The sequence below is a fragment of the Rhododendron vialii genome, chromosome 3a (genome assembly GCF_030253575.1).
Source record: "Rhododendron vialii isolate Sample 1 chromosome 3a, ASM3025357v1".
In the NCBI taxonomy this organism is placed as follows: Eukaryota; Viridiplantae; Streptophyta; class Magnoliopsida; order Ericales; family Ericaceae; genus Rhododendron; species Rhododendron vialii.
In genome coordinates, this window is record NC_080559.1 from 26,897,818 (window position 1) to 26,924,179 (window position 26,362).

At 39.3% G+C, this 26,362-nt stretch overlaps 2 protein-coding genes and 1 non-coding gene across 10 annotated transcripts; 1 reads left to right on the plus strand and 2 right to left on the minus strand.

The window, feature by feature from the left end:
• Positions 1-44: 44 nt before the first annotated feature.
• Positions 45-8,861, minus strand: LOC131319115 (uncharacterized). Of its 6 annotated transcripts, none has more exons than XM_058349239.1 (12): positions 8,221-8,861; positions 6,975-7,061; positions 4,444-4,883; positions 4,244-4,333; positions 3,824-4,063; positions 2,392-2,610; positions 1,904-2,315; positions 1,613-1,812; positions 1,197-1,531; positions 1,061-1,110; positions 924-976; positions 45-346 (listed from the first exon to the last, which is right to left on the minus strand). In XM_058349239.1, exons 1-12 carry the CDS (start codon positions 8,765-8,767, stop codon positions 275-277), a joined length of 2,745 nt encoding a protein of 914 aa, XP_058205222.1. In that variant the 5' UTR covers positions 8,768-8,861; the 3' UTR covers positions 45-274. The 6 variants fall into 6 exon arrangements, with proteins under 6 accessions (XP_058205222.1, XP_058205220.1, XP_058205221.1 ...); XM_058349237.1 differs by having other exon boundaries at positions 4,444-4,889; XM_058349238.1 differs by having other exon boundaries at positions 6,975-7,053; positions 8,213-8,861.
• Positions 6,500-6,607, plus strand: LOC131321469 (small nucleolar RNA snoR100). Its single transcript, XR_009198514.1, has one exon. It is a non-coding gene; the product is annotated as a small nucleolar RNA snoR100 (small nucleolar RNA).
• A 9,037-nt stretch (positions 8,862-17,898) lies between the features above and the next one.
• On the minus strand, positions 17,899-24,433 carry LOC131319118 (uncharacterized). Of its 3 annotated transcripts, none has more exons than XM_058349242.1 (4): positions 21,939-24,433; positions 21,196-21,228; positions 19,639-19,825; positions 17,899-18,119 (listed from the first exon to the last, which is right to left on the minus strand). In XM_058349242.1, exons 1-3 carry the CDS (start codon positions 24,188-24,190, stop codon positions 19,792-19,794), a joined length of 2,319 nt encoding a protein of 772 aa, XP_058205225.1. In that variant the 5' UTR covers positions 24,191-24,433; the 3' UTR covers positions 17,899-18,119; positions 19,639-19,791. The 3 variants fall into 3 exon arrangements, with proteins under 3 accessions (XP_058205225.1, XP_058205228.1, XP_058205226.1); XM_058349243.1 differs by lacking the exon at positions 17,899-18,119 and adding an exon at positions 18,171-18,310; XM_058349245.1 differs by lacking the exon at positions 21,196-21,228.
• Between the last annotated feature and the right edge of the window lie 1,929 nt (positions 24,434-26,362).

Sequence of the window (26,362 nt, forward strand, 5' to 3'; positions counted from 1 at the left end):
GGAGGTATATGGGAGATACCAGGCTACTATTTCAGTTGTAGACCTTTCTTAGAGCAATCACTTTATACATGTAGATTAAATGGGTATTGTTATTGTTGTGTATAAAGAATTTACATGTTGATTGAGTTGCGTTGACAAAGATTATATGAAACCAGGAGAGAGAGAGAGAGAGAGAGAGAGAGAGAGAGAGAGAGAGAGAGAGAGAGAGATCCAAGAACAGGTTTCTTGAGAGTTGAGAAAAGTTAAAAACTCCGCATCTCTCTCTTGTTTTCGCCTAGTAGTATGCCCTTCGAGGTAGGTGTGCTCCTCCACTGCTTTGGTAATGACCACTAACACTGCTACCACCCTGCATGCAGTAACAAGTTAATAATATTTGATTAGCAGCCGGCACATCCAGTGAACAGGTTGGGCTTGAAAGACCAACCTTCGACCATAAAAACATACTAATTAATTTTCAAATTTTCTGGGGGCGAGAACAATTGTAAAATCCGAAAGCTTTGATGACAAGCGGGAAAAACAAAAACGCTTTATTTTGGACTTGTTGGAGAAGTGCAATATGAGGACTTTGAGATCAAACATATCCACTGTGTATGTTTTCAATTACAAACCAAGACAAAAGAAGACTCCTTTGAATGTACAGTTTATCATATAATAAAATGGAAGCGAAGACCCAAAACTTGAGACCAGCCTCGCTACATTTAGCTATTGTTTCAGTGGACTTCACAAGTTCTGGTTTAGATTGCCCCAAATTCCTCAAAAGTCAACAATCAAGGACATGGGCTCTTTTGTTTGAGATTAGGCATACCTGTGCGCACATATGCTATGCAGTAGCAATGAAATTAAATGCCGCGTGAACATGTGCACATGGTTGGGTGGGTGTGGGGGTATGAGAGAGAGAGAGAGAGAGAGAGAGAGAGAGAGACCTCATATCCAACATAGGGGTAACTTGGAACATAGGAAGGTGGAAGAGAATATCCTACAAAAAAAACACAACACAACAATTTACTGGTCTGTGCGTGGTGAAAATGAAAGACAGCAACAAATGGAGCCAACACAATACCTGACCCATATGCAGAGTGACTACTGGCATGGAGATCCTGTTCACCACCTCTGTCAACAAGACAAGTACAATTATGTCAATCGAAGCAGCAAAATTAGAACTCAAAGTGGAACAATAAATTGCTAATCTAAAAAACCTTCTCAAGTATGGATCATGACTGTAATTTGGAACAGCAGATTCAGAATATACTGCATGTGTTCGACTTTGTCTTCCAACAGCAGGTTCAAGGTATCCAGCGGGAGGTTGGCCATAAGTTCCAACACCGGGTACAAGATACTCTACATGAGGTACACTGTATTTTACACGAACAGGTTCATGGTATCCTGTTTGAGGTTGGCTTTGTGTCACAACTGAACTTTCTTGGTATCCTGCAAGAGGTTGATAGTGCATTGTAAAAGGAGATTCAATGTACCCTGAAATTCTTTGGACTTGCTTCTGAGCAACAGGCTCAAGGTACCCAGCGTGTGGCTCCTGGAACAAAACCATCCCACACTTTCAAAGCAGAAAATGGAAAATTGAAACACTGATGAATGAGAAATAAGTATAACTTACCATATCGGCATAGGGCCTTTTAGATCCAGACATGGTGGTGGCGTAGGCATGACTCTGGTGACTAACAGAAGATGTATCTAATCCAGGTACACTTGGATTTCTGTATTTGATGGAATCTGCACCATAGTTTGACCCTTTCCTACCATGCAGATGTCTCTTTGGCTTCCTCGAATCATTGGTTTTCCTGCCCCCCTTGTTGCCTGCATATTCAGGTTAGAAAACTCAATTTTCAGAACCTCATATAAAAGCATCTAAATGGGTAGCTTACGTAATCCACTACAAGACTTGTACCCATTTGCCTCTTTAATCGCTTGTCATTATGACCATGGTCAGCTCCTGTCTTCCCACGGCCCTCAACCTGAGAGTGCAGACTCTTTCTCTTGCGACTTCTCTTTTCTAACTTGGATGATGGTCGAACAAATTGATCGTCAGTGACAGTCTGGTGTTTATTTGGTTTACCACTTCCATCAATTTCCGGCTTGCAAAGAGCCTTTCCCTTTTCTTCAGCCAGCATCTTTGCCTTCTTTTTTGCTTTTTTAGACTTTGCATGACCTTCCATCTTTGGAGATACAGCTTTGTTTTCTCTTCCACTCTCTTCTTTTGTTGATGGGCCTTCTGCGAATCCCGTAACCTTGAATCCACCACGAATACCTTGCTTTTGTAGCCGCCCCTTAGAATGAGGCATTGCAATGCTAGCCTTAACCTGAAGAAACTGTAGTAAGACCACTGTTTTCCTAAACAAATACAAGAGGAGAAAGCAAGGAAGAACACTTCACTACCTTCACATCTCCTTCTCCAATACAACCATTATTAATCCCTTCGATGCAAGCCAGGGCACTTTCTCTAGAAGAAAATGTTACAAAGCCATAATCCTTGCGTCTGGTGCCTAGATTCCGAGATAACTTAACTTTCACAACCTCACCAAACTGTTTGTAGTTTTCTTTTAGTTTCCGTTCATTCCAAGCATCAGTTAGGCCTTCCACATAGACAGTCTTAACCTAAAAGAAGGAAAATTTAGTAATTGCCATTAATACACTTCCAAGGATTAAACCAATTAAGTTGCAGAAATATGGTAGCAATTATATATTCTCCTACAAATGGCATAACCTTGTGCAGGCAAAACTACTACTAAATTTAATATCATCAAATTGTTTCCTTTACTTCAGCCACAAATTTAGTGTCATCAATTTGTAAGCTTAACTATCTTATGGAAGTATATTGCCATAATACCTCCCAATGTATCTATCCACTTGCACCACATTTTGTACATAGGTCTGCACAACAACACCACCACCACCACACTCCACCCCCCCCCCCCCCCCCCCCCCCCCCCCCGCCGAATACTTAAGGTACTTGCTCCTGACCGAAGTCACGGAAGGTGTCAAGGTTTGATATGGACTACACGGGCCCTTTCCAAACAGGTTAGATTTTTGGCAAGTCATTCTTGAAACCTTGAACCTTGTCACAGTGACTAGGGACAAAAATGGATTAGTGCAGGTTTTATGTGATCGATTATTGGTTAAACTCATTAAAAAGATGGAAACCTTCCCACAACGACATGATTTTATTTAACAAATAAAAGCCCCTCCTGTGAAGCGAAGTCCCACATCGCTTGGGTACCAAAGAAATATGAAGAATATAAGCGTCAGGGAACCCTCACTTCAATAGCTAGCTTTTGGGGTTGAGTTCTATCCAAGACCGTCTAACATTGTTTCAAAGCCGGATATGCCAAGGATGGGTAGGGTGCATGTCTCTGGCCTATACGCAGCAGGTGAGCACGCTGGGCGTGAGGGAGGGTGTGAAGTAGAGTCCCACATCGCTTGGGTACCAAAGTAATATGAAGAATATAAGCGTCAGGGCACTCTCACTCCAAAAGCTAGCTTTTGGGGATGAGTTCTACCCAAGACCGTGTACCATGGTATCAAAGCCAAGTATGCCAATGATGGGTAGGGTGCCGAGTGAGCACGTTTGGTGTGAGGGAGGGTGACATTGCTTGGGTACCAAAGTAATATGAAGAATATAGGAGTGTGGGCACCCTCACTTCAGTAGCTAGCTTTTGGGGTTGAGTTCTACCCAAGACCGTGTAACATCTCCCACTCTTGACTTGCACCCAAGCAAGTTTCAAGGCCAAAGGCACTAGCACAAGCTTTGCTAGCAAATATTTAGGAAATTATGACGTTCAGTAAGCAAAAGCAGACTCAGATTTCTAACCTGAGACAGAACTTCCTCGTTAGGATGCATTGGGGTTTGTGCAAAAGCAACCTTAGCACTTCTATCACGACCAAAGACTGCATCTGGTTTTCTTAGTCGTTGAAATGCTGCTAACGCATCTGAGTGGGTGCTGAACTCCAGAAGAGCAAATCCTCTGATCTTCCCTTCTTTCTGAGGGTCATTTGGCAAATGTATCTCCTCAATATCCTCAATCCCATAGCTTTTCAATGCTTCCAGTACCTTTCGAGGGAAAGGGGGCAATAATTTGGGTGAAAAAGAAATGACAACCACCAAAAGTAAATCCCTCAATACATGAAGACAACACAATTGCAAAGTATTACATGGAGTTCATGACCACATAAATAAGCCAGAAACATCATGACGTGCACATGAAAAGCAGTAGATAAATTCAAAGCTTACACGCTCTTTTGTCCATAATTTGCAAATGTTGCCCATGTAAAGTGTATCATTGTCCTGGCTCGCTGATATCTTAGCATGCTTGCCTCCAACCTTACCAACCGAAAAGACCATGTTATTGCTATCTCAAATTAACATACAGAGGAACACAGTCTTCATTATTACATTTCCGACATAAGAATAATAAAAGGAAGAATTTAAACCTGGATCCCGTCCTTAAATGCAGACAGAGCATCTTTGGCTTGCTCAACAGTTGCATATTTTATAAATGCATATCCTTTGCTCCGATTTGTAGTCGGATTCCTTGCTAACCTAACGGATCTTATTTCGCCAAACTTCCCAAAGACTTTGATCAGATCATCCTCAACAGCCCCTTTATCTAGCCTTCCAATAAAAATTTGTAAATTCTTTTCCTTTCTCCTCTCAATAAAATGATTATCGAAAAATACAGAAGTGTGTTCCTCATCTTCGTTGCCTACCATGTCATCTTCCTCACTATCCCTAGTATCATGCATTCCACCCACCTCATCCCCTGCTTTCCCATCCCCGCACTCATATATAACAAGAGCACTGTTTTTGTCACCAATTGCCTTAGCATCACCAATTTGAGCAGCAGCAATTCTTTTGTTACTCGAGTACAGTTCTGCAACTATAACAACTAGTTATCATCAACAATGAGCCTGAACATTGTAAACCAGGGAATTCCAGACAAAGTCACAAGGAGTGAAATAGAAATCTGAGAAACAGCATCACTAGCAAGCAAGCACAAACTTCGAATCCAGTAAGAGTTAAACTATAAAGCTAAACAGATAGGATTCACATGGACAACCAGCTAGTCTAGAAACGCTTGACTACTGTCTAAACCCCAAGAAGCTCCATTTGAATTAATAGGGACCAAAAAGCTCCGAGCAGGAGAGATGACAGGAAGTCTCCTGCTAAAACTTGTAACAAACAATAATAGCATTGTATCAATAACCGTAACAGTAACCCTCCTATACGTACTCTGTAGGTGGTAATCTTAACATTCTCTTTCACCCAGTGTTGTCAAAACCCTGCAAGTACTTGATACGTATGCAATAATTCAATTCATTTAGAGGTAAAATCGATCCGCATTCCTCAACATAAAAATACAGGTGAAGTTGATACGTATCTCTGACCATATCTTATCTTGTGTTTAAGAAAACATTCTTGCATGATCCATGATGCTGCGATTAATATGTAGCACGGACACTTCATCAGAGGTCACGTACCGGTGTCGAATGTTAGACTTGTCCCACATCGCTCATCTAAGCCACCCAAGCTTAGTTAATAAATTCTAGAGGTTACTCCACCTATTGCCAATTGGTTTTAGGATGGAACCCTCCAAGAAATCTAACATGGTATCAGAGCTAGGTCTTGGGTGGCCTCACCTCGCGTGGGAAAGTCTCAGTCATCTCTGTCGCCCAAGTCAGTTAGTCAGTCAGCTCCTGGTCTGTCACCTCCACGTGCATCCGAGCTGCACGTGAGGGGAAGTGTTAGACTTGTCCCACATCGTTCATCTAAGCCACCCAAGCTTGGTTAATAAATTCTAGAGGTTACTCCACCTATTGCCAATTGGTTTTAGGTTGGAACCCTCCAAGAAATCTAACATCGAACACTTGTCGGACACTGACACTCTCCGGACACGTGTCCGACACTCATTTCCAAGTGTCTTAGTTTTTTTATCAATGTTTTCCATTTGGACACTCCGGGGATACTTTAAAATGCTCCGAACACTCTCGGACACTTGGAAAACAAGTCGGAGTTGATAAAAAAAAATAGTAGGATCTAATTAAAACTTAGGGAAGTCATATTTCTTGGGTGACAGATGATGGTTTATTGGTAAAAAAGGCACACAAATGATCAAATGCTTTTAGTCGAAATACTTTTATGAATGATATGATGATGGTTATAAGGTAACGTATATGTGGTGTTGCGTATTTACAATTAGAACCGCAATTGTTTTACTTTTTCTTCATGTGATAGTATAAATTTATGCTTTTTAAAACGTGTCCCCTATCGTGTTGTGTCCTCCATTTTTTAAAAATTCACGTGTCAGAGTGTTTGTGTCGTATCCTTGTTGTGTCACGTGTCCCGGTGCTACATACGCAATACTCTTTCATATTAGAACATGTTATATGGGATAGCAAATTTTTATATCATCAAAGTTTTGGTCAATCTGCAATAGGTATGTTATATTGGTTATAACAATTGTGCATACCGATGCTCTGGACTAACTATCAATGAAGGAAGTATGGTAATGTGCACATAAATTGAATTGGGTCTCTAGGCCTACCCTCTCTAATGCTATTCGGCTTTGATTTGGGGGCATGGTTCCGCAGCAAAACAGGTATAGGGGGGACCACTGTTTCAGTGACAGTTTGAGAGCAGCCACTTTGTGCATATTGCCAAAGGTTAAATCTGTCTCCAATCCTCCCTGCCCAAACCCCCGATGATTGGGGACTATATGGGTTTTGTTGTTGTTGTTGTATATTGGTTATAACTGTTTTCAACCTTACATTTACATTTGTTAATGTTCATTTATACATATACTGGTACGATGCATAAGATGACAAAAAAAGATACACGCATACTTATCCCGTTTTGACAACCTTGCTTTCACCCATTATCTAATAATAATACAATACAATTGCAATAAGCTTAACTCAAACTTCCAAATAACCAGTCAACTGCTAGTAAGGAGTGATTCTATTACCTGGAATAGTAGCCAATTGAGTTCCAATTCCATCGTTATCGCCATCTCTTCCCTCATTCTGTTCACCCCCTGCTCCATTCTCCTCAGTTGCATTGTCACATCTCTCTGTTATGTCCGCTGCATATGCAGAGCCGGCCCAGGCACAAGGCCTGGGCCTTGGGCATCCCCAAGATGCCCAATTTTTGGGGCACCCTAATTTTTTTTAGTATTTGGGTTGGGTAGGACTCTTTTTAGGAAAGGCCCAGTTCAAATTTCAGAAGCAAGGAGTCTCTTGAGCATTGATACTGAGACATGAGGACTTCCTACTTATAAAAGATTCTTTGCCTTCGTTGTTTCCTTCAACTAGCAATGTGGGACTATAGGTGGGAGGCTTTGTTTTGTAACTTGTTTGTCCTACATCGACAGAGCAAAGGCTCAATTGGATTAAAATGTTTTGAAGGGAAATTTCTCATATATATATATATATATATATATATATATATATATATATATATATATATATATATATACACGGTTCAAGGGATACCCAAAAAAACACCTAAAAAAACACTCAAAATCTCAATCTCATAGTTCTCGATCAAATTTTTATGATCCGAACCGTTCAATGTGTACAGAATGTGATTTTCAGGGTGTTCACGAGAAATTAGCAAAAAAAATGACCGGAAAAGGCTTGATTTGAGCAGTTTTTATTTGAACCGTTCAATAAAAAATTGTTCGAAACTGTTCGGATCAAACCCTTCCCGGTCATTTTTTTTGTTGATTTCTTACGGGTACCCTTAAAATCACGTTCTGATCACATTGAGCGGCTCGGATCATCAAAATTTGATCGAGAACTATGAGGTATTTTTTTGGGTGTCCCTGAAACCGCCCCGTGTGTATATATATATATATATATATATATATATATATATATATATATATGTATGTATGTATTAGTCAAGGGGATTTAATACTATAGTTTTGGCTTTCTCTGACTGTTTTTTTTTTTTCTGTAAAAATTATCAAGCGTTTAGGGAACCATTCTTAAAACAAGCCTTGGGCATCCAAATACCTTGGGTTGGCCCTAAGCATATGCATTATCAATCTACTTGCAAGGAGTGATTCAACTACTAATAACGATACACATACTTATTGTGGTTTGACAACGTTGCTTTCACCCATTATCGATTTCGGTACATGCGAAATAAAATTAATTCAAACTTCAAACTAACCAGTGAACTGCTAGTATAAGGAGTGACTCTATTACCTGGAATAATAGCCAGTTGCACTCCACCATAATCGCCATCTCTTCCCTCAATCTGTTCACCCTCAGCTGCATTGTCACATTTCTCCGTTCCTTCAGCCGCGTATACATTATCATTCTTCTCGTGCCCGCCCTCTCTCTCAACACTCTCCACTCTCTCTCCACCCTCTACAAAGCTCTCAACCGTCACCTTTATTTGATCTCCCTTCACACCTTTCACGTCTCTCTCTTCCTCAACTGCTCCCTCCTTTACCATCGGTCCGAACCCAGGATTCGCGTCAACAAATCCTGGGTTGATTTTCCCGACGCCGGTCACCGCCTGTTCGCCTTCTCCGTCGTTGACCGCAGCAGACACCCCTTCTCGTTGATTGTTACAAGAACTGTCCTCCGTGGTGGCTTCCAATTCTTCGCCTTTGATTGCTAATTCTACGTTTTTTTCCTGATCGACCGGAGTCGATTCGACGACCGATTGTTTCGATTTTAGCGTCGATTTCTTTGCCTTCGCCGACGCCGGCGTCGACTTCTTACGAGTCGCCGAGCGAGGGGGCATGATCTCTCTCTCTCTCTCACACACACACACACACACACACAGAGTATAGTATAGATCGAACTGGAAAACGAACGAACAATGGCCATCCACAGTGGAAAACGAACGAACAATGGCTCGCTCTGATGGGCCTAAATTATTCTCGTGCTTGGGCCTCAGGGTCCTTGGGCCTAAACTTTTATATATATAGTTCATAAAAATTCGACTAAAAGAAAACAAAAATTGCTACGAATTTGAAATAGTGTGTTTATTGTTTGTAGTGTCATCTTATCTGAATTTTTTTGAATCTCAGTTCATATTTCTATGTTGTTCTGATTTCTCTAATTGAGACGAATGACTAATCTCGAAAAAAATTGACAAAACGAACAACAAAACATCACTTCTACCGACTATCTTTAAGAAAATCATTTTAGATGAACTGTGATGGGTTTGTAACGTGATTTTTCCTTCTTCTTTTTTCTTTAGCTAATATTGCAATTTTGGTCTTTCGTAATTGCTCTTGATTCTTGGCTAATACAGGATAAAAGTTACAAAAAATAGTATATCAGGATATTTCAAAAATGAAAATTATTTTTTAATATTTTGTTTATCCTCCCAGCTTTAAAAATTGGTCTAGGGTCCACTATGGAGAACTTGTAAGGCCATCAGTGGTATAATCAAAAGTCAATTGTTTTTAACGTTAACAATGTTGGTGCAAAAAAATGGCTCACAATGGTATAATAAAACTTAGCAACATCCTTAGAAATAATCAAATTTTAGGTTTTGGATAACCAAAACTAACAACCTTTTTCAATAATCAAAATTTATGAACCCCATATCAAATAAGTTAACTAGTTTCAAAGTTTGTATACACACGTGTTTCAACTGGTATTTTCTTCTTCTTTTCTTCGCCAACTCTATATCTTTTTTCAGTTCACCCACAAACTGTTTCTCTTTCTTTCCCTCCAAAAGTGAAACTCATATCTCTCAATCATCTAATATTGATCAACTCATCGTTGCTAGATTATGGTATTTCACTCTTCCTTTCCATTTCTATTTTTTCTCCCCAAAAAAAATTCATAATAGGAGGGAAGAAAGTCATCGATTTTTTCCCAAAATTAAAAGAGGAAATCGATATATTTTTGCCCAAAAAAACCATAAATGGAGGGAAGTGAATGGCGGGAAACACACACACACACAGAGAGAGAGAGAGAGAGAGAGAGAGAGAGAGAGAGAGAGAGATATTGAAATTGTAGTTGACCCCTTTATTTTGGTTATGGACTAAAAGTGACCATTGTTAAGCTTAGCAACCTCTTAAATGAATAATCAAAAGCTGATGTGTTAAGTTTTGGTTATCATTTTTTTATTATACCACTGTGGATGACCTAACCCAGTTAGTCCACTTCTAATATTTGTAATCCCTCTAGTCCACTAATATAGTTTAGTAAGGCCTTAAGTCCACTTCTTTCAAAAAAGAAATTAAACCATGACAAAAATACCCTTCTATATAAGCTGTCATATAAAGAGAAACCCTAGATCAAAAATAAATCTGGAGCACAGCCTCCTCTCTCCCTCTCTCTCTCCCCAATAACCTTATACGTCAAAGAATCCCCCTGTAAACCACATCCATCGCATTACGTTAAATGGGTTGATAGCTCTACCACCACCACCACTTCCGAAAGGGTTGCCACCATGAGCGGTGGGCGGATGCACGAGTGCTCGATATGCCACAAGTGTTTTCTGACAGGGCAAGCGTTGGGAGGGCACAAGCGCCGCCACTACGAAGGCGTAATTAGCGGAGGAAACAGCGGGGTGACGACGGCGACATCGTCGGAAGGTGCGGGGTCCATGATCAGCCACCGTGATTTCGACAGTAGCATATACTACTAATGCAATCGGAAGGGTTTTTGTCTTCTTCTAATGACAACAACAACAACCTCGACTCCGATCGCTTCCTCTCCAATTTCATCCTCCTTTTGAAAAAAATCACTCATCTTCAACACAACTTAATGCTTCATCTGTTCAGTTTTTCAAATATGTGAAAACAAGATTTTGAAAAACGTGTTTAAACAAGTCGAGAAATGCTTAGTGTAATTTTAATGAAGAATCGGGGAATTAGCTCTTTATCCGTTATAGTTAGGGTGGGTTTAGACAAAATTAATTATTCTATCAACTATTTGGTGTAATTGCTGTTTAGTGGATTATTTCAGCTTTTTGTTTATTTCTTGGAAATAATTAATCGTCATTATAGAAATTAAAGAAATTGAAAGAATATAAAAATATAGAGAAAAGTTGGAAAAAGTTTTGAAAAAATTGAACTTTTTCCCTCTTTAATAATAATTTTTTCGTTGAATCATAATTGTGTACTTTTTAGACGAAGAAGGTAACTTCATGGTTATATATATATATATTACACCCCCTTCGGATTGAGTGATTTCATTAGAAATGATTATAATTCCTCACCAAATCACTCATCTGGATAGAGTTAGAGGGGAAAGGGGGATAAAGATGAGTTTATATTGGTACCTTCCCTTAAAATGGTGGGAAAGAGTTACTCTTTCACACCATCCAAATGCATTGTTAAGGTAGCCATCATCATGCAATTCATCTTTAGGACATCTTGCTTCAGGTTGTCTGTGGTGAAACTATTATCATCTTATCCTTTTGCTTGTTGGTACTTATGTATGCAAGATGTACTTTGTTGTGCTAAAAATAAAATAACACAATAGATACGCAATCCCTGGAGATGGTCTAAACCATTGAGCTACCCTGGCAAGTAAGAAGACGTTATTTCAAATACATTTCTCTCCTCATTAGTGTACACGTATCAACACTTTCTTGCAGGAAATTGTGAGAAAAGTTGGATATTGGTGCATTGCAGACTGATTATGAAGACATGGCTATGGTTGGACTGGGAGCAATGCAAGATTTTGATAACGTACCTAGAACAGATTGGGACATATAAAATTATATGTGCACTTTTGTTAATGTATTATCAAATATGACGCAAGAATGCAGACTGTGACATATAAGTTTATATGTGCACTTTTTCAACATGTAGAGAACATATTTGGCATGATACAAAATTCGGATATACAAATATAATATTATATATGCTTGTGTTGGCAAAAAATACGGATATCAATAGATAACCTTATATGTCTTAAATTTATCTTCGTTTTTGATAACGTACAGATGACAGATTGAGACATATAAGATTATATGAGCACTTTTGTTGATGTAGTACCAAATATAAGACAAGAACGCAGATTGTGACAGATAACCTTATATGTTAAGATGTACCGAGTCCAAGAAAGGAAGGGCTCAAAATCAGGGGGGGGGGGGGGGGGGGGGGGGAAGAAATTTTTGTCACGTATAACATATATGTTAAGGGGTTCCCAAATATCCTCACAATGATTCTGCCGCATCGGATTCTCATTGACACACAAAACTTTGCATTGGCTTCTCTCCGCGGATAACCAAGCCTTATTACCAATGAGGCTACCACGTCCCGCCCCATTGGCAATGTTCACAATGGGCTACTCAGTCCGGCTACATTGCGGTTTTCGCAATCCACACGATGGGCTACTAAGTCCGGCCGCATCGCAATTTCTATACGTATAATGGGCTACCAAGTCTGGCCACATTGCGGTTTTCACAATCCACATGATGGGCTACCAAGTCCGGCCACATCGCGGTTTCCATACATACAATGGGCTACCAAGTCCGACCACATTGCGGTTTCAAACATGTCTTGTCATTAACACACCCTAGGTGTCATGTTTCTAACTTTCTCAATTTCTGTGTCCCGTTTTCATGCATAGACTCCACGGTAGGACTTTTCACGTAAGTGATCATAAATCATTCATTGTAATCTTGAAACTAAACTAGTAAGATTGTCCAATTATATGTTATTGATACCATGTCATTCTTCCTAACTCCACGTAGTCATATTCAAACACATAGTTCACAACATAAAGCATAGCGCCACATGTACGGACGCCTTTGGAGTAGAGACGACTTATGCTTTATCATGTAACAAACAAACAATCACGCATACATGCTCATAACCATCCTAAGATCAAAATACGAATACTTTCATGCATTTCGATATATAAACAATATACAATATACGTAGAGTAAGTAAGTAGAGGTATTCTACCGTTCTTCTTGGCGGTAGGTACAGCTACGGAAAAGTAAGTACGTCGGACGGAGTAACTTCATACGGTGAGCTTCCAGTAGCTTCGAAAGAAAAAGTTTTTCTCGAAACTAGTTCTTGACTAAACTACTTAAACTTTTTGAATCAAAAGGGTGGTCGAGTGGTGATTTAGTGGCGGCCTAGGATGAGTTTCTTAAAGAACACAAGAACTCAAGAACAACTCAAAAACAAGAAGAACAAAGAAAGAACTCAAGAGAGATAAGCTTGTCGCCTAGGTGGCGAGCGCCGATCGATGGTCTGTTGGCTATGGTGGTGGCGGCGGAGGTGGTGGGTGTGGTAGATATGTGATGGCAACAAAATCGAAAAAAATGAAAAAATATATTTTTTGCGTTAGCCAAATAAAACTCTTGTTTCTTTTACATAGGATAGTTTTGTCATTGAAATTATTAGTGGATTAGAAGGATTAAGAACTTTAGAAGTGGACTAGTGAGATTCGAAACATGCTATAGTGGACTTCTCAAAAATTCTCCCTAAAATAATCCTCTAAAATGGACATTCTAGATCTATATTTCGACTAGACAAGAAATTTTAATTTATTTCAAGTTGTTTTTTTTCCTGTATTTTTTTTCTTCTCCCTTGGATGGGATTAATGGGCCTTGCCGCTAGAACATGGGATTACTTACTGGTTTGCTCCAATCCAAATAGTCCCAGTTCCCTCGCAGGCAGGCTATTGCTTAGGGGAGGCCCAACCCAGTCGAGGCCCAATTTCTCTTTCTCAAAGTCACAGTAGGCTGTCAGATGGGCTTGAAATGGATTCGATATATATATATATATATCGGGGCGGTTCCGGGGACACCTAAAAAAACACCTAAAAAAACACCCCATAGTTCCGGATTAAATTTTGATGATCCGAGCCGCTCAATGTGATCAGAACGTGATTTTAAGGGTACCCGTGAGAAATCAGCAAAAAAAATGACCGGGAAGGACTTCATCCGAACAGTTTCGAACAGTTTTTTATTGAACGGTTCAAATAAAAACTGCTCAAATCAAACCTTTCCCGGTCATTTTTTTTGCTAATTTCTTGCGGGTACTCTTAAAATCACATTCTGCACACATTGAACGGTTTGGATCATAAAAATTTGATCGGGAACTATGAGATTGAGATTATGGGTGTTTTTTTAGGTGTTTTTTTAGGGTGTCCATTGAACCGTTCCGTATATATATAGAGTTAGGTTCCGGTGAGGGATCCCTCATTTTAATAAAATGAGGGACTCTCCTTCCCAATTGAATTTCGATGATCCGAGCCGCTCAAAGTGATCAGAACGTGATTTTAAGGGTCCCCGTGAGAAATCAGCAAAAAAAATGACCGGGAAGGGCTTCATCCGAGCAGTTTTCATTGAACGGTTCAAAAAAAACTGCTTGGATGATGCCCTTCCCGGTCATTTTTTTTACTAATTTCTCGCGGGGACCTTTAAAATTACGTTCTGCACACATTAAACGGTTCGGATTTTCAAAATTTGATTGGAAAATAAAAGTCCCTCATTTTAACAAAATGAGGGATCCCTCACTTGAAAATTCCTATATATATATATATATACATACATACACTAATAAAAAATAAGAAGAAGAAAAGGTAGCTAAATATTTACTCCTATTTGTTCTGTGACTTGGGCATGACGGCCTTGTTAGTTAGTTCGTTTTGGGGTTTCAAAATTTATGGGCGCGGTCTTCAATAAATTGTCTATTTATCTTTCTCCACTCATTAATTTCAAAAATCTCTATCAAAATTCAAACCGAACAGAAGATATAAACCCAAGATGTGTTTTGTGACCGGGAAATCGGTGTAGGCATTAGGAGGGGGTAGGATTTAAAAAGATCCACCCACCCTTAGACTAGTCATGGCATGGTAAATTTGACCCTTGGATACCTCGGGTAGTCCTAGTTGTGTGGATACAATTTTTATTTATTTATTAAAATTGCTCAAAATATTATAGTACCTCATTTTAGTAATCCAAAAGTGTGAGCTTTTTACGTGAAGAGTAAATGAAATCATTCACCTACACATGGTACAAAAGTTTTATTTTATACACTACAGTTTTGACATTAGCAACACTCATTACAAAATAAATAAACAAATAAATAAAAAGCTTCTTAGGCATTCCCTTATTGTAAAGAGTTCTTTACCATGTCTTCTTTTCCTGTTTAAAAAAGGAAAATAGTTAACATATTACACCAAGAATGAGCTTAATTCTTTGAAATCATTTCATATTTCGTAGTCCTCATAAATAATTCCAACTCACGACCTCTACAATTAAGGAGCTTTTTTTTTTTCCTGGTGGCCTTGAAGATTTCCCATTTAAAAATATTTTTTAACATCAGCGAAGATAAAACGCAAAACATAAACCTCCAAGGGGTTGGCAAAGTGATATTGGCGTGGGATTTACGTTTGCTCCCTTCTTAGGTCTCAAGTTCAATTCATTTTACCAACAACTCTTGGGGCCACCTCACGCTTAAACGTGAGAAATGACTGAGAGAGGAGCCGGAGGAATTAGTCCGAGGTGTGCACAAGCTGTCCCGAAACTACCAAACCATTAATTTAACCCTACTCCAAAACCTAGATAGAGAACACATCATCATTTTTATTGACTCCAGACCTACAAGCCGTTAGTCTGTGGGCCTATGGGAAAAAAGTAAATGACAATGAAATAGGAATTTGAATATTTTGTTTAGGTACGTTAGGTGACCGTCTCTATTCCCCGTAGAAATCGCAATGGTAGGGTTACACGGACATAAAGTAATTGTAATAATGTTTCTTTGTAAGTACCATTAATCGTAATGATTATATTAGATAGGAATAATGTTTTTTTGTTTTTTGTTCCCCTTTTTTATGTGAAGGACTCAATTTATATAATTAAAACAAAGAAATTTTATGTGAATGAAGTTGGGCATTCGGTGGGTCTTCCGAGGCAACCGAAGAGACGAGTCTCTCGTTCGCTCATTGTAAGTAGACGGTGCGGCTCAAAGGCCCCAACGGTTGTGACTCGTTAATGTTCTCATCATGTCTGGTTTATGGATGAATTAATCCCTGCAATCGTTCTAGCAGTTTTCTTTGTATTGATTCTGGGACCAACTCAAAAGTGACGTTTGGTTACCTATTCTAATCTCGTTTCTGTGGTCCACACAGGATTTTGATACATAACAGGCAAATATTCCGAGTGTTGTTCTTTGTGCGAGAGAGAGGCAGACGTAAGTTTGGTCTCCAAGGTGGTTTTCGATGGTGTTTTGGTTACCATGGTCTAGTCATTTTATCCAGGAAGACGGACGCCGATTGCCCCCTCAAAACCCTCGATGAGACGGCGAATTTGTTTTAAGGAGAGTGTTAATATTTTAGCACTGCTGGAATGACCATATTTGAGTTCCACATTCTAGGTGTCACTATTACATTTGTATAATATGCTCCACTAGATGACAAATGATGCACATTTTATCAGTACATTGGTGACACATCATATAATACCCAAAATGTGATACTCAGACTCAATTCACTTTTATCACATAGCAAATGGGAACATATCGAATACCTAGTCATAGGCTCATACAGTCCACATTATTATTGCCTTTTCACCCTATGGTTTTCTTTTTCTTTTTTTCCCCCCTCTTTGAGAGAGAATTAATCCTTGTTTTTGTTTACCTATGAACCAGTGAATGCTCAAGTTTAATTCCCAGGCACTAACATAAAGAGGTCCTTACATATAATTTTCGTAGCTTAAAGCAGGAGAAAGTAGCATGTGCCTTAACAAATACACATATTTTACACAGTCAGTCTATGGGTACAGAAAAATGGTACATATTTTGTACATAGATTTTTCGTGGGGCCTACTACGGGTCTCACACAAATAATCCAAGCCGTTCACTAAATGTAAAACATTTTTTCAAGAGCCCTCGCAAAAATTCAGCTCAATTCGATACTTATAGATGTTCGATCCAACCATCTAACTTTTTCATATCCTGAAATCTAAATGAAAAATTAGATGATTGGATTGAACACCTATAAGTATCGGATTGAGCTGAATTTTTGCAAGAGTCCTTAAAAAAATATTTTACATTTAATGATCGGCTCAAATCATTTGTGTGGGATCCGTAGTGGGCCCCACGAAAAATCTATGTACAAAATCTGTACATTTTTTTTGTACCCATAGACTTACTGTATTTACAGGCATCCGTGAATTACGTAAAGATGTAAGTTGACCCGACATCTGAGTCATGAAAAAAAAAACATGTAAGGATATATAGCGACACTCTAATTCTAGACTTCTATTAGCTAAATACTTGCTCATACTGAATCAAATCTCAGAGTAAACAAACCAAAGATGCAATGGTTTGGTGGAGAAAAAACAAGTAGAAGTGCCGAAAGCGCGCACCTAAAGTATACAACATGTGATCCAACAGTATACCATTTTGTATTTCTTAGGTAAACGGTATGACATTCAGAACTTGATTTATAGATATTGCACAAGATTTGTTCAGGATAAAATAAAGAACAAATTGATGGGTCCCAAGAATTAAGAAAGAGAGAAACTTTCAGATGAAAATGAAAGATATACAGGGAAAACATTGTGTATTCTCAGGAATGGAAAGAGATTGTTCTTTTGAGGCCAAAGTAAAGGGCAGAGAACTTAAAACACGCGCGCGCCCACACGACTTCAAATGAACAACATAACATTTGGTTTGCTTTTTTGATAATCAGGTATTCGGGTCAGCTTACGCGTACATTTAGCATAAGAAGAATCAAAAAGGGAAACCCAAGTTCAATACTTGCAAAATCTGTTCCCCATTGCTACGTTCATTACTTACACAGTATAGCCACATGAGTTTCAATTATATCTCACAATCTTTCCTTCAATGGTGTTCAAAATCCAAAAGCAATCAAGGGTTGAATAACAAGTAGGAAAGAGAATAGATGTAATAAATAAAGAAGATTAATTATGAGGGAGCATTGAAAAGGGTAAAGATTCTTGTATAAAGATAAAGGTGATGTCCTATACTAATAATTGTATCTCCCTTCAACTTTTACTAAAAAAAAAGACATGAGTGGAGTGAATAATAAAAAGCCATACCATACGAGTGAAAAAGGCTTTACCCCTCTAGTTGGTGAGCAGTCGGTATTAGTCCCCATTGCCGACAAGATCCGCTGCCAACTCTCCACCAAATGAGTTCCTAATGCCAAAATAAACGGGGGATTAACAACAAATAAAGTCCGCTACGTATCGTATCGGCTGTCACGTAACCGGATTTTCGGACCTCCGATACCGTTTTTACTTGCGTATCGGTCGATGCGGTCCAATATAGGCGGGTGCATAACCGTATCACCGATACCGTTACGTTTTCCGATACTGCGATTTAAAATCCTGCAACAAACACTACAGTCTACATGATTCTACTCTAGTACATAATTCACACAACCAAACATGGCTTAAGTTTTTATTTGCTTACCCAGTTGGCTTTTACTAAATAAGAGAGAAAGGCAGAATACAGAAGTTCGGATTTCAATCTGTTTTACAGTAGTACTGTGGTTATAGGAAAGAATGGAGATGGTTTCCAAGAAAATTTAGTAAGATTGGTATTCTTTTTTCTTCTTTTTTTTATAACCGGATATCCGGGCGAGCTTGCATATATCTCGACTAATTCCTGAGCACTGAATTCCCAAAAAAACATCCAGGGTCCCCAAGGTGTAAGATTGGTATTCTTAGCATGAAATAGTACGAAAGAATAGCAAAACAAGAACCACTATGTTACACCCATAACAGGAGTATTGGAAACTGACCAACTTCAGAACCCATATGCTATGCTGCTCTACCCATTACTGTATTTTTCACCACTGTTACTTTGTGCTCCCATCCCTTGTACCGTTCTTCTTTTCAATTTCTTTCCTTCTTTGAACCATGATTCAAAAAGTATAACAGATTTTGACTTTTTTTATCTGCTAGGTACTGCATTGCCTGAATAATTTTCCACAGCTATGCCCTTTAATATATAAATCAAAAGATACATGATTTGAGCATACTTCTTTTTAGCTTTTTCATGTGCTTTGTGTCCGGGTCAATTGGCTCCCCAACAATACCTCATTCCCGGGCTGATAGTGAAACCAATCCAATGTAACTCTTCTGCAAACGAACCAGCCATGTATAAATATAATCTTGATTTACGTCCCATGACGTATATCTATTGCCAAGCTCAAATGGGGGATTGTGCTCACATTTGATTGAGGAATTTAATTCTCATAGTCATAGGATAGGACAGATTTGAAATGGTTAAGCGTTTGGTTGAAATACTAACTCCAGCATATTTCTGATTTACCCAAAGAAACAGAAATACTAACTCCAGCAACTGAATTTATCCCAAAATGTTGTCTAAGCCTTAAATTTTTAAGATAATAGACCAAATTTTGTCACGAGATTAGGTGTCCCCGGACCGAGGATCCATATCCCACCTATTCCAGTCCAGCAATCAAACATTTACATTGCTAAAATATTGAACATCAAAGGTTTAGGGACTCAACAACCTCTCTACAAAGCCAATCCAGAGCCAAAAGGAGGATCATTGTATTAGTCAAGCTAGAAATCCCCAATATGTGTGTACATAATTACCCAAAAAAAAAGAACAAAAGAAATAAAAGCACTACCACTGGTGCCACCAACCTACTGAATTAGTCAAGAATGTCGCAGCAAAGTAGTACCTGGAAAATAAAAATCAGTTCACGTTAGTTACCCAATCCTTTCAGCCATATCATGTGATTCCTAATGCCGACAGCCGCTCTTGCTTACAGCTTGCTCAAGACCTTTTAGCAATCATGGCAACTCTAACAGATAATAGGCAACATGACATCCTTTCAACGGGGATCTATGTTCAACAGCGGGCCCAACCTGATAGAAAACAATAATGCAGATGTTTACTAATCAATTTACCCAAAGATCATGAGATTAGAACTTGGAAAAATAAACATATAACTCAAAGAAAGATCCTTTTAGTCCTTGGTTTTCTTTGACCATCACAACCTACATTCACTCTTCATGGTGGGGCTCCATTGGGTAGACAGACACTACTGAGATGTCTATAGTGCTGCAAGATCCGTTCTTGGATTTTTTTAAGTTGACCAAGGTGATAATCAAGACTGGTTCGTCATCATCTACATTCTACCCAACCAGTTCAAGAAAATTCTAATGAGGCAAAAAGGTACTTCAAAAAATTCTAAACAATGCTAATTTGGATCATTTTGGAAAGATCTTTTTTCAAGCAAACTTGAAGCATTCCAAATTCTACCAAGTAATTATTGTGGATACCACCAGTCAAAACACATGTTTGTCCCTTGCTCATTCTATCAAACAAATCAGGATAATAGCTATAGATTTCTTAAGCTGAAAAAAATGATATGCACAGATTCAAGGCTCACGGCCCCGTTTTCAGCACCACACTAAGGCTGCAACACACTAACAGATACTCTCAGAAACTGTCCCCACGGGGTATTTACATAATGTCAAGAACATGCATTGTTGTCCTTTCTTATGGGGAAGCATGTCAAAATTTCAAGAAATAAGCAGCTAGTAATCGGTCTACAGGTTTTCAGAAAGAGGAGAGCAACCAATAGCAACAGTGGCTCCTTTACATATTTAACTGATGCTGAGGAGTGAGGAGTCATTGAACTATAATTATGGCTTCAGGACAGACTTAAAGTTTGGCATTGTTGTACAAAGTCAAAGTGACTCCTCTCAGACTCCAACGTGCATTCCAATGCCTATTAGCACAAAACTTTTAATCTTAGGTGGACAACAAAGCGGTGTACCTCAGAATATCTGAGCAGAAAACTAAAATCTACAAGGGAATAGAATATAGATAGATGTGATAAGCATTTCAAGCAATGCAGATAGAATTCAGCCCTTGGCTTATTTACATTTACAAAGTTTTGCACGAAAAGTTTACATTTACAAAGTTTTGCACGAAAAGTAGAAAGCAGATTATCATCACAACAGTACAAAGAACAAATCTTCAAAAAAAGGTCCCATATATGGCACCTGGCTGAATGAACTACAGATTCTTATTAACGTCTAGTTGAAGATAGTCATACACTCCAACTCTAATGGTCACATCATGTGATACAAAAGAGAAGGTAATGGAATTAGGCATTTGGCATTTCCATGAGAAAACCAATCCATATCTATGCATTTGAACTGGAAGGCACAATATATAATTGCTAACTTTGGAACCATGATTTCCTATATGAGTAAGTCCAGCCCACCTTATCTCTGCAGTACCCATGATTTTATGACTCCTGAACAAAAAACAAAAATCAAGTGTTTAACCATTTTTGGTATACAGGCTGTGGCTCAATTTAAAAGCAGTGAATAAAAGAATGTAGTTGAAGACAAATGAAAATGTCATCAAAAAACATAATTCAAAAGCAACCTGCAGGAAAGGAACGATTGCCAGTTGCTAGTCATTACTGGACTTCTGGATGGTAATCTTATTACTATCTTCTACTACCTTTGATGTTTAGTACCCATGAGAAAGAACTAAACGCAAAATTCATACCAAAGTTTCATCTATATTTGACAAGACGAAAGCCTTTTAACAGACTTGGTAAATGGTCTGCCCAGATCCTAGACGTGAAAGAGACACAAGGTTTAAACAACAGAAGTCATAAATATTATTTATATCAATCACTCTAACAACCATGATTACAACATTCTTGATATTCTGTTCCTGGACCACTTTTTATCTTTAAAAACAAGAATGACAGTCTCCTCTACAAAATCAAGAACCTCCAATCATGCTATCGAACGATTCATCCGAATCATGAGGCCATTCTGTTTCTGCTAATACATAGCTCAATTCTACCTCCTTCTCTTCTAAAACCCTACCTAAAATCTTCCAATAAAACCATACAACAAGAACACCAAAAATGATAGGTTGAAAGAATACAATAAATCCTACACTTGGAAAATTCTACAGAAGTTCAAAAAAACAACAACATAACATTACACTGAGGGCGCATCAGCAAAGACATCACTGAGCATGTCATCGTCACCGCTTGCCATGGCAAACAATTCTGCATCCTTCTCTTCCTCACTTGAAAAATCCCGACTTTCAAGCTTCGAATGGGCAGAAACGAAAATCAACTTCTGAGCCCTATCAAGGCCCACCCTTGAGTTCCCTTGCACACAAACCCATCTCATAAAAGACCAATTGCACTTAAACCCGCATGAGGTTGCATGAAGGAAGAGAAGCCTAACAGCAACCTTCCCCAATGACTTGAACTCTTTTAAGCAAGTCTCCCACACTAACCTACTGCTCTTAGGGTTTGCCATTCTCATCTTTCCTGTCACAGGGTCCCGCTGTTTCACCTGAACTGCTTGCGCATACAGTGGGTCGAGCCCTTCTGATCTCCATTTCATAAGCTCCATCAACGCGATATGAGCTTCCTCCCTGGATACCAGCCGGGTTATAAGCCTATCCACATCTTTCTCTTGCTCATTTGTCAAGCACTTGAACGGGGGAAGGTATTTCCCGCTGGCATCCCTAGTCAAGTACTGTGGGTCAAGGATAAATGCGGCTGACCATGCCGGGTGGTAATTCTTCCTAAATCTCTTCTCAACAACATTAAAAACAGGACCTTCAGTTATCCGGAATTTGGCACACCAGTCCTTCATTTTTGCTCTCAACTCCTCCCAAAGTGGAAGGCATTGCCCTACTAATGGCCTCTCAGCCTCAATCTCTTCAGCCATGCCTTTGATCAGTTTCACTAGCGAATGAGCAGCATCCAACTCATTCCAAAACCCCACATCTTGAATCATTTCAGCCACCTCCCTTGCCAACGGATCCTCCACACATACCACCTTGTACGATTCATCCATCGTGACTAAATGTAGCACCCGACCACAGCTCATTATATCCTCCACCATTCCAACAACAGAAGCAAAGTTCTTTGAGCTATCACAATTACGCGGAGGAACCCTGATCAATCCGGGAAGCTCGGTATCTTCTGACCGATACCTCTGAAAACTGTTCCTCACCTGAGACTTGTAATTGAAAACATTAGCAACCTTCGAGCAATTATCAATAACAGACTTGAAAAGCGGAAGTTCTTTGATAAAATCCTTTCCCAAACTCATAAACCCTTGAAGCTGGCAAGACAAGTTAACCATCCAATGGTTTTGCATCTCCAAATTCCTCAATGCTTTACCACCATACTTATCAGCAACTATACCTACACATCTATGCACATCACCCCCACATACCCCAGTCGTACTCTCCCACAACACCTCCTCTGCATAATCCGGTGGCACAAAATTACTACCCATAAACACAGCCTTTTGGAACACGCTAGTCCCATTGGGAAGATTCGCACTAAACTTAACCAAATTCTCATCCCCATACCCACAACCCCTGCTCTTCCACCCATTTGAAGCTAACTGAAAGAACAAAGCCTCTCTAATCCTAGCTTCCGACTCCGTTTTTGCTTCGTCAAACTTCGAATCGAGCCTTGCACCCAAGAACTCCCGTCTAGATGACAACGGCGGTAATCCCACTTGGCCTAAAAAGTCCCTGAATCTAGGGTGCTCAAGGCTCGAAATCGAAACCGACCCGCAAGACTGGTAAACCCAATCAGCCAACAAACCAAAAGCAGAATCCACCTGACCCTTGCTTAAAATCGGACCGGGCGAAGATTTCGGGCTCTTTAGCTTCTTGACGCTGCTTTCCAGCAATGCCAAAGCACCCAAATCCTCTTTCCCACCGGACAGCACAAAATGCTGCTGATTAAACCCAGCAGGGGTAACAACGGCAACTGGGTTAGGGGCAATTTGGGTATTCCGTTTCTTGTGATTGTGAGAGGAAGAGGAAGGGGAAGCTAAGGGGGGTAGTTGCTGTGAAGGTGGGAGCGAAATGGCCTTGGAAACGGAGCCGAAGTTGGGGCAAGTACCTCGCTTGAGATGCTCCGAGGCGGTTCGGGACGGGTTCGAGGCGGAGAACGCGGCGTTGCACAGGATGCACTTGAGCTTCACTGCCTTGGGGAGGTTTGTGTCTGGGTTTTTAATTAAGACGGGCTCGAAGTGGGCCCAGTACCAGGCTCCCTTGCCTCGGATGGCCTTGGTTTTGACGGTCACCAGGCCTTCGTACCGCTTGTTCAACGATTTAACGGTGACCTCTTCGGTTGAGAAGGTTTCCGACGGGGTGGAGGCGGAGCTGGTGTTGGCCATTGGAGGTGGGAGTAAAGGGATGGCTGATTTGGGCATTTAACTGGGGGAAGAAGCCGGCGGCCGGAGTTTCATGCCGGACGGCGGCGATATGGTCGGAGTTGGGCGGTGGTGGGAGAGGTGTTTGTGGAATTGTTTAACTGAAATTGATGTTGGAGACTGAAGGCAGGAGAGAGAGGGGAGTGTTGGAAGAGTTATGAGAGGGAGACCTGGGGAGAGAGAAGGTGGGATGCTGATGATGCTTTTCTTCCCTTTCTTCTCCTTCCTATTTCAGTATTTTTGGTAGACAATGTTTATTTTACTCCATTTAGCATACATATTTTTAGGAGTATAATGTCCAGATTCGGACACAGTTGTGACCGAAATTGTCTAATGCAAGTGGGCCTCAAATATTTTCTGTATATTTATTGCCGTATTCTTATATAGAGACGATCGTGCATACAAAACGTCCTGATACATATGTGCTCTAAGCAGTTCGATACATATGAATTCTACCGAATATGCCCAAGATCCACTCACATCGAATGGCTCTATATACATTCGTATCCAGATCTATGTTCCAACATCAAGATTTTGATTGTTATATTTTTTTGTATTTTATATCTTTAGATTCAAGCAAAAAATAAATAAATATGCACAAAACAAATGAGCAACCAATTAAATTTGACACGTAATTTCACGTGCTGAAAAAGGCGCGTGTCGAGAATCAACCAATTACATTTTGAGATTTGTCAACAAGTGCCATTGCGCAATTGACTCGCCAAAAGTATGGTCAATTCTCAGGTCAAGTGTTACTGGCATAGTGGCATGTAGTAGTAGGTTTGTTTTTGTTTTTGTTTTTTTTTATCAGCCACTGACATGTACTCCTACTATTAAGAGTTTTCAGAGTAGTTTCTGCGTGCTGGGCGGGTACAGCCCAGCACAGCACACATGTTATCCCGTTGATAATTTCAATTGTTCAAACGTGTTTTGAAAGATTTGAATTTTAGAAGAAAAAAAAAAGATGAGAGCGAGGAAATGAATTTGGAGTGTCCAAACTAGAATCACTGACAGATACCACCATGCGGTACCCGCTTGGTACCCAAAATTTTCTCGTTTCGGTGTATGGATTTCAAAGCAAAACTATTCTACTCAAATACATAAAAATATGTTTACCATTTAGGCTTTGTGGTAAGTTGCCAGTTTTTGTTTTTCGTCCATGAAAAACAAGAAATGAGTTTTTGTTTATTTATTAAAATATAAAAACAAAAAACATGCTTTGTGACTGTAATAGTTTTTGTTTATGTATTTTTGGGGCTGCCGAAAGTGTTTTCAAAATAAATGATAACGCAGTTTGTGTTTCTAGAATTTCCGTAAAATAGTAGAATTGATTTTTATTTAATTTGTAAACGAAAAACAATTACACAAACATGTTTATGGTGCATGTTTCAAAAAAAACATAGGAAATAAAAACAAAAAACTGGATATAAATTTTTTTCCAAATAGTGAAACAACTTGTCTATTGTATATCACTAGTCTGAAGATAAAAAGTTTAATAAAAACACACCCTAATATAGTACTACTGTACAATATTTTTCCAGCTCAGAATAGAAAAGAAATTGATAAAATACCGCAGTAGGAGTTGGCATAAAATTAAATGCACGTTCATTAGATTTCCTTGTGTACTAGGTATCTAATTAAAAACTGAGATAAAATAATGGTGGCCTTTGTTGATCAAACAGAGGTACAGGGAAGGCATTGACTTCTGAAGTCTTATGCATTTACTCTGTCAATTTAAATTAAGGAGTACAATCTATTTTCAAGATTAGGTACAAACACATGGAGGGGGGAAAAAACTGTGTTCACTTAAGTGGGAAACAAGTGAAAAAATTTGGACAAAAAAAAAAAAAAAAGGAGCTCCGAATTGAACTACGTATGTCAGTAACCGGTACTAATAAGACTCGTTTTACAACTTCTAGATGGTACGGGCCGAAGAAATCGCAGGTTGTCATCCCCTCGCTTCTTGCCCTTGTGCAGGTTTGGTTGTGATCTTCTAGCTCATGGTAGGACAATTGAAATCTTGGGTGATTCATTTTCTTCAGGTTTCCGTCGTGAGTCTGAAACCTCTATGATCACACGTAGTGGACGTTGTTACAGTCGATCACCCCCTCTTCCGGCTCTTCCACACTTTCGTTAGTCTTGGCAAAGAAATAAAGTTACTAGTAAAAGAGA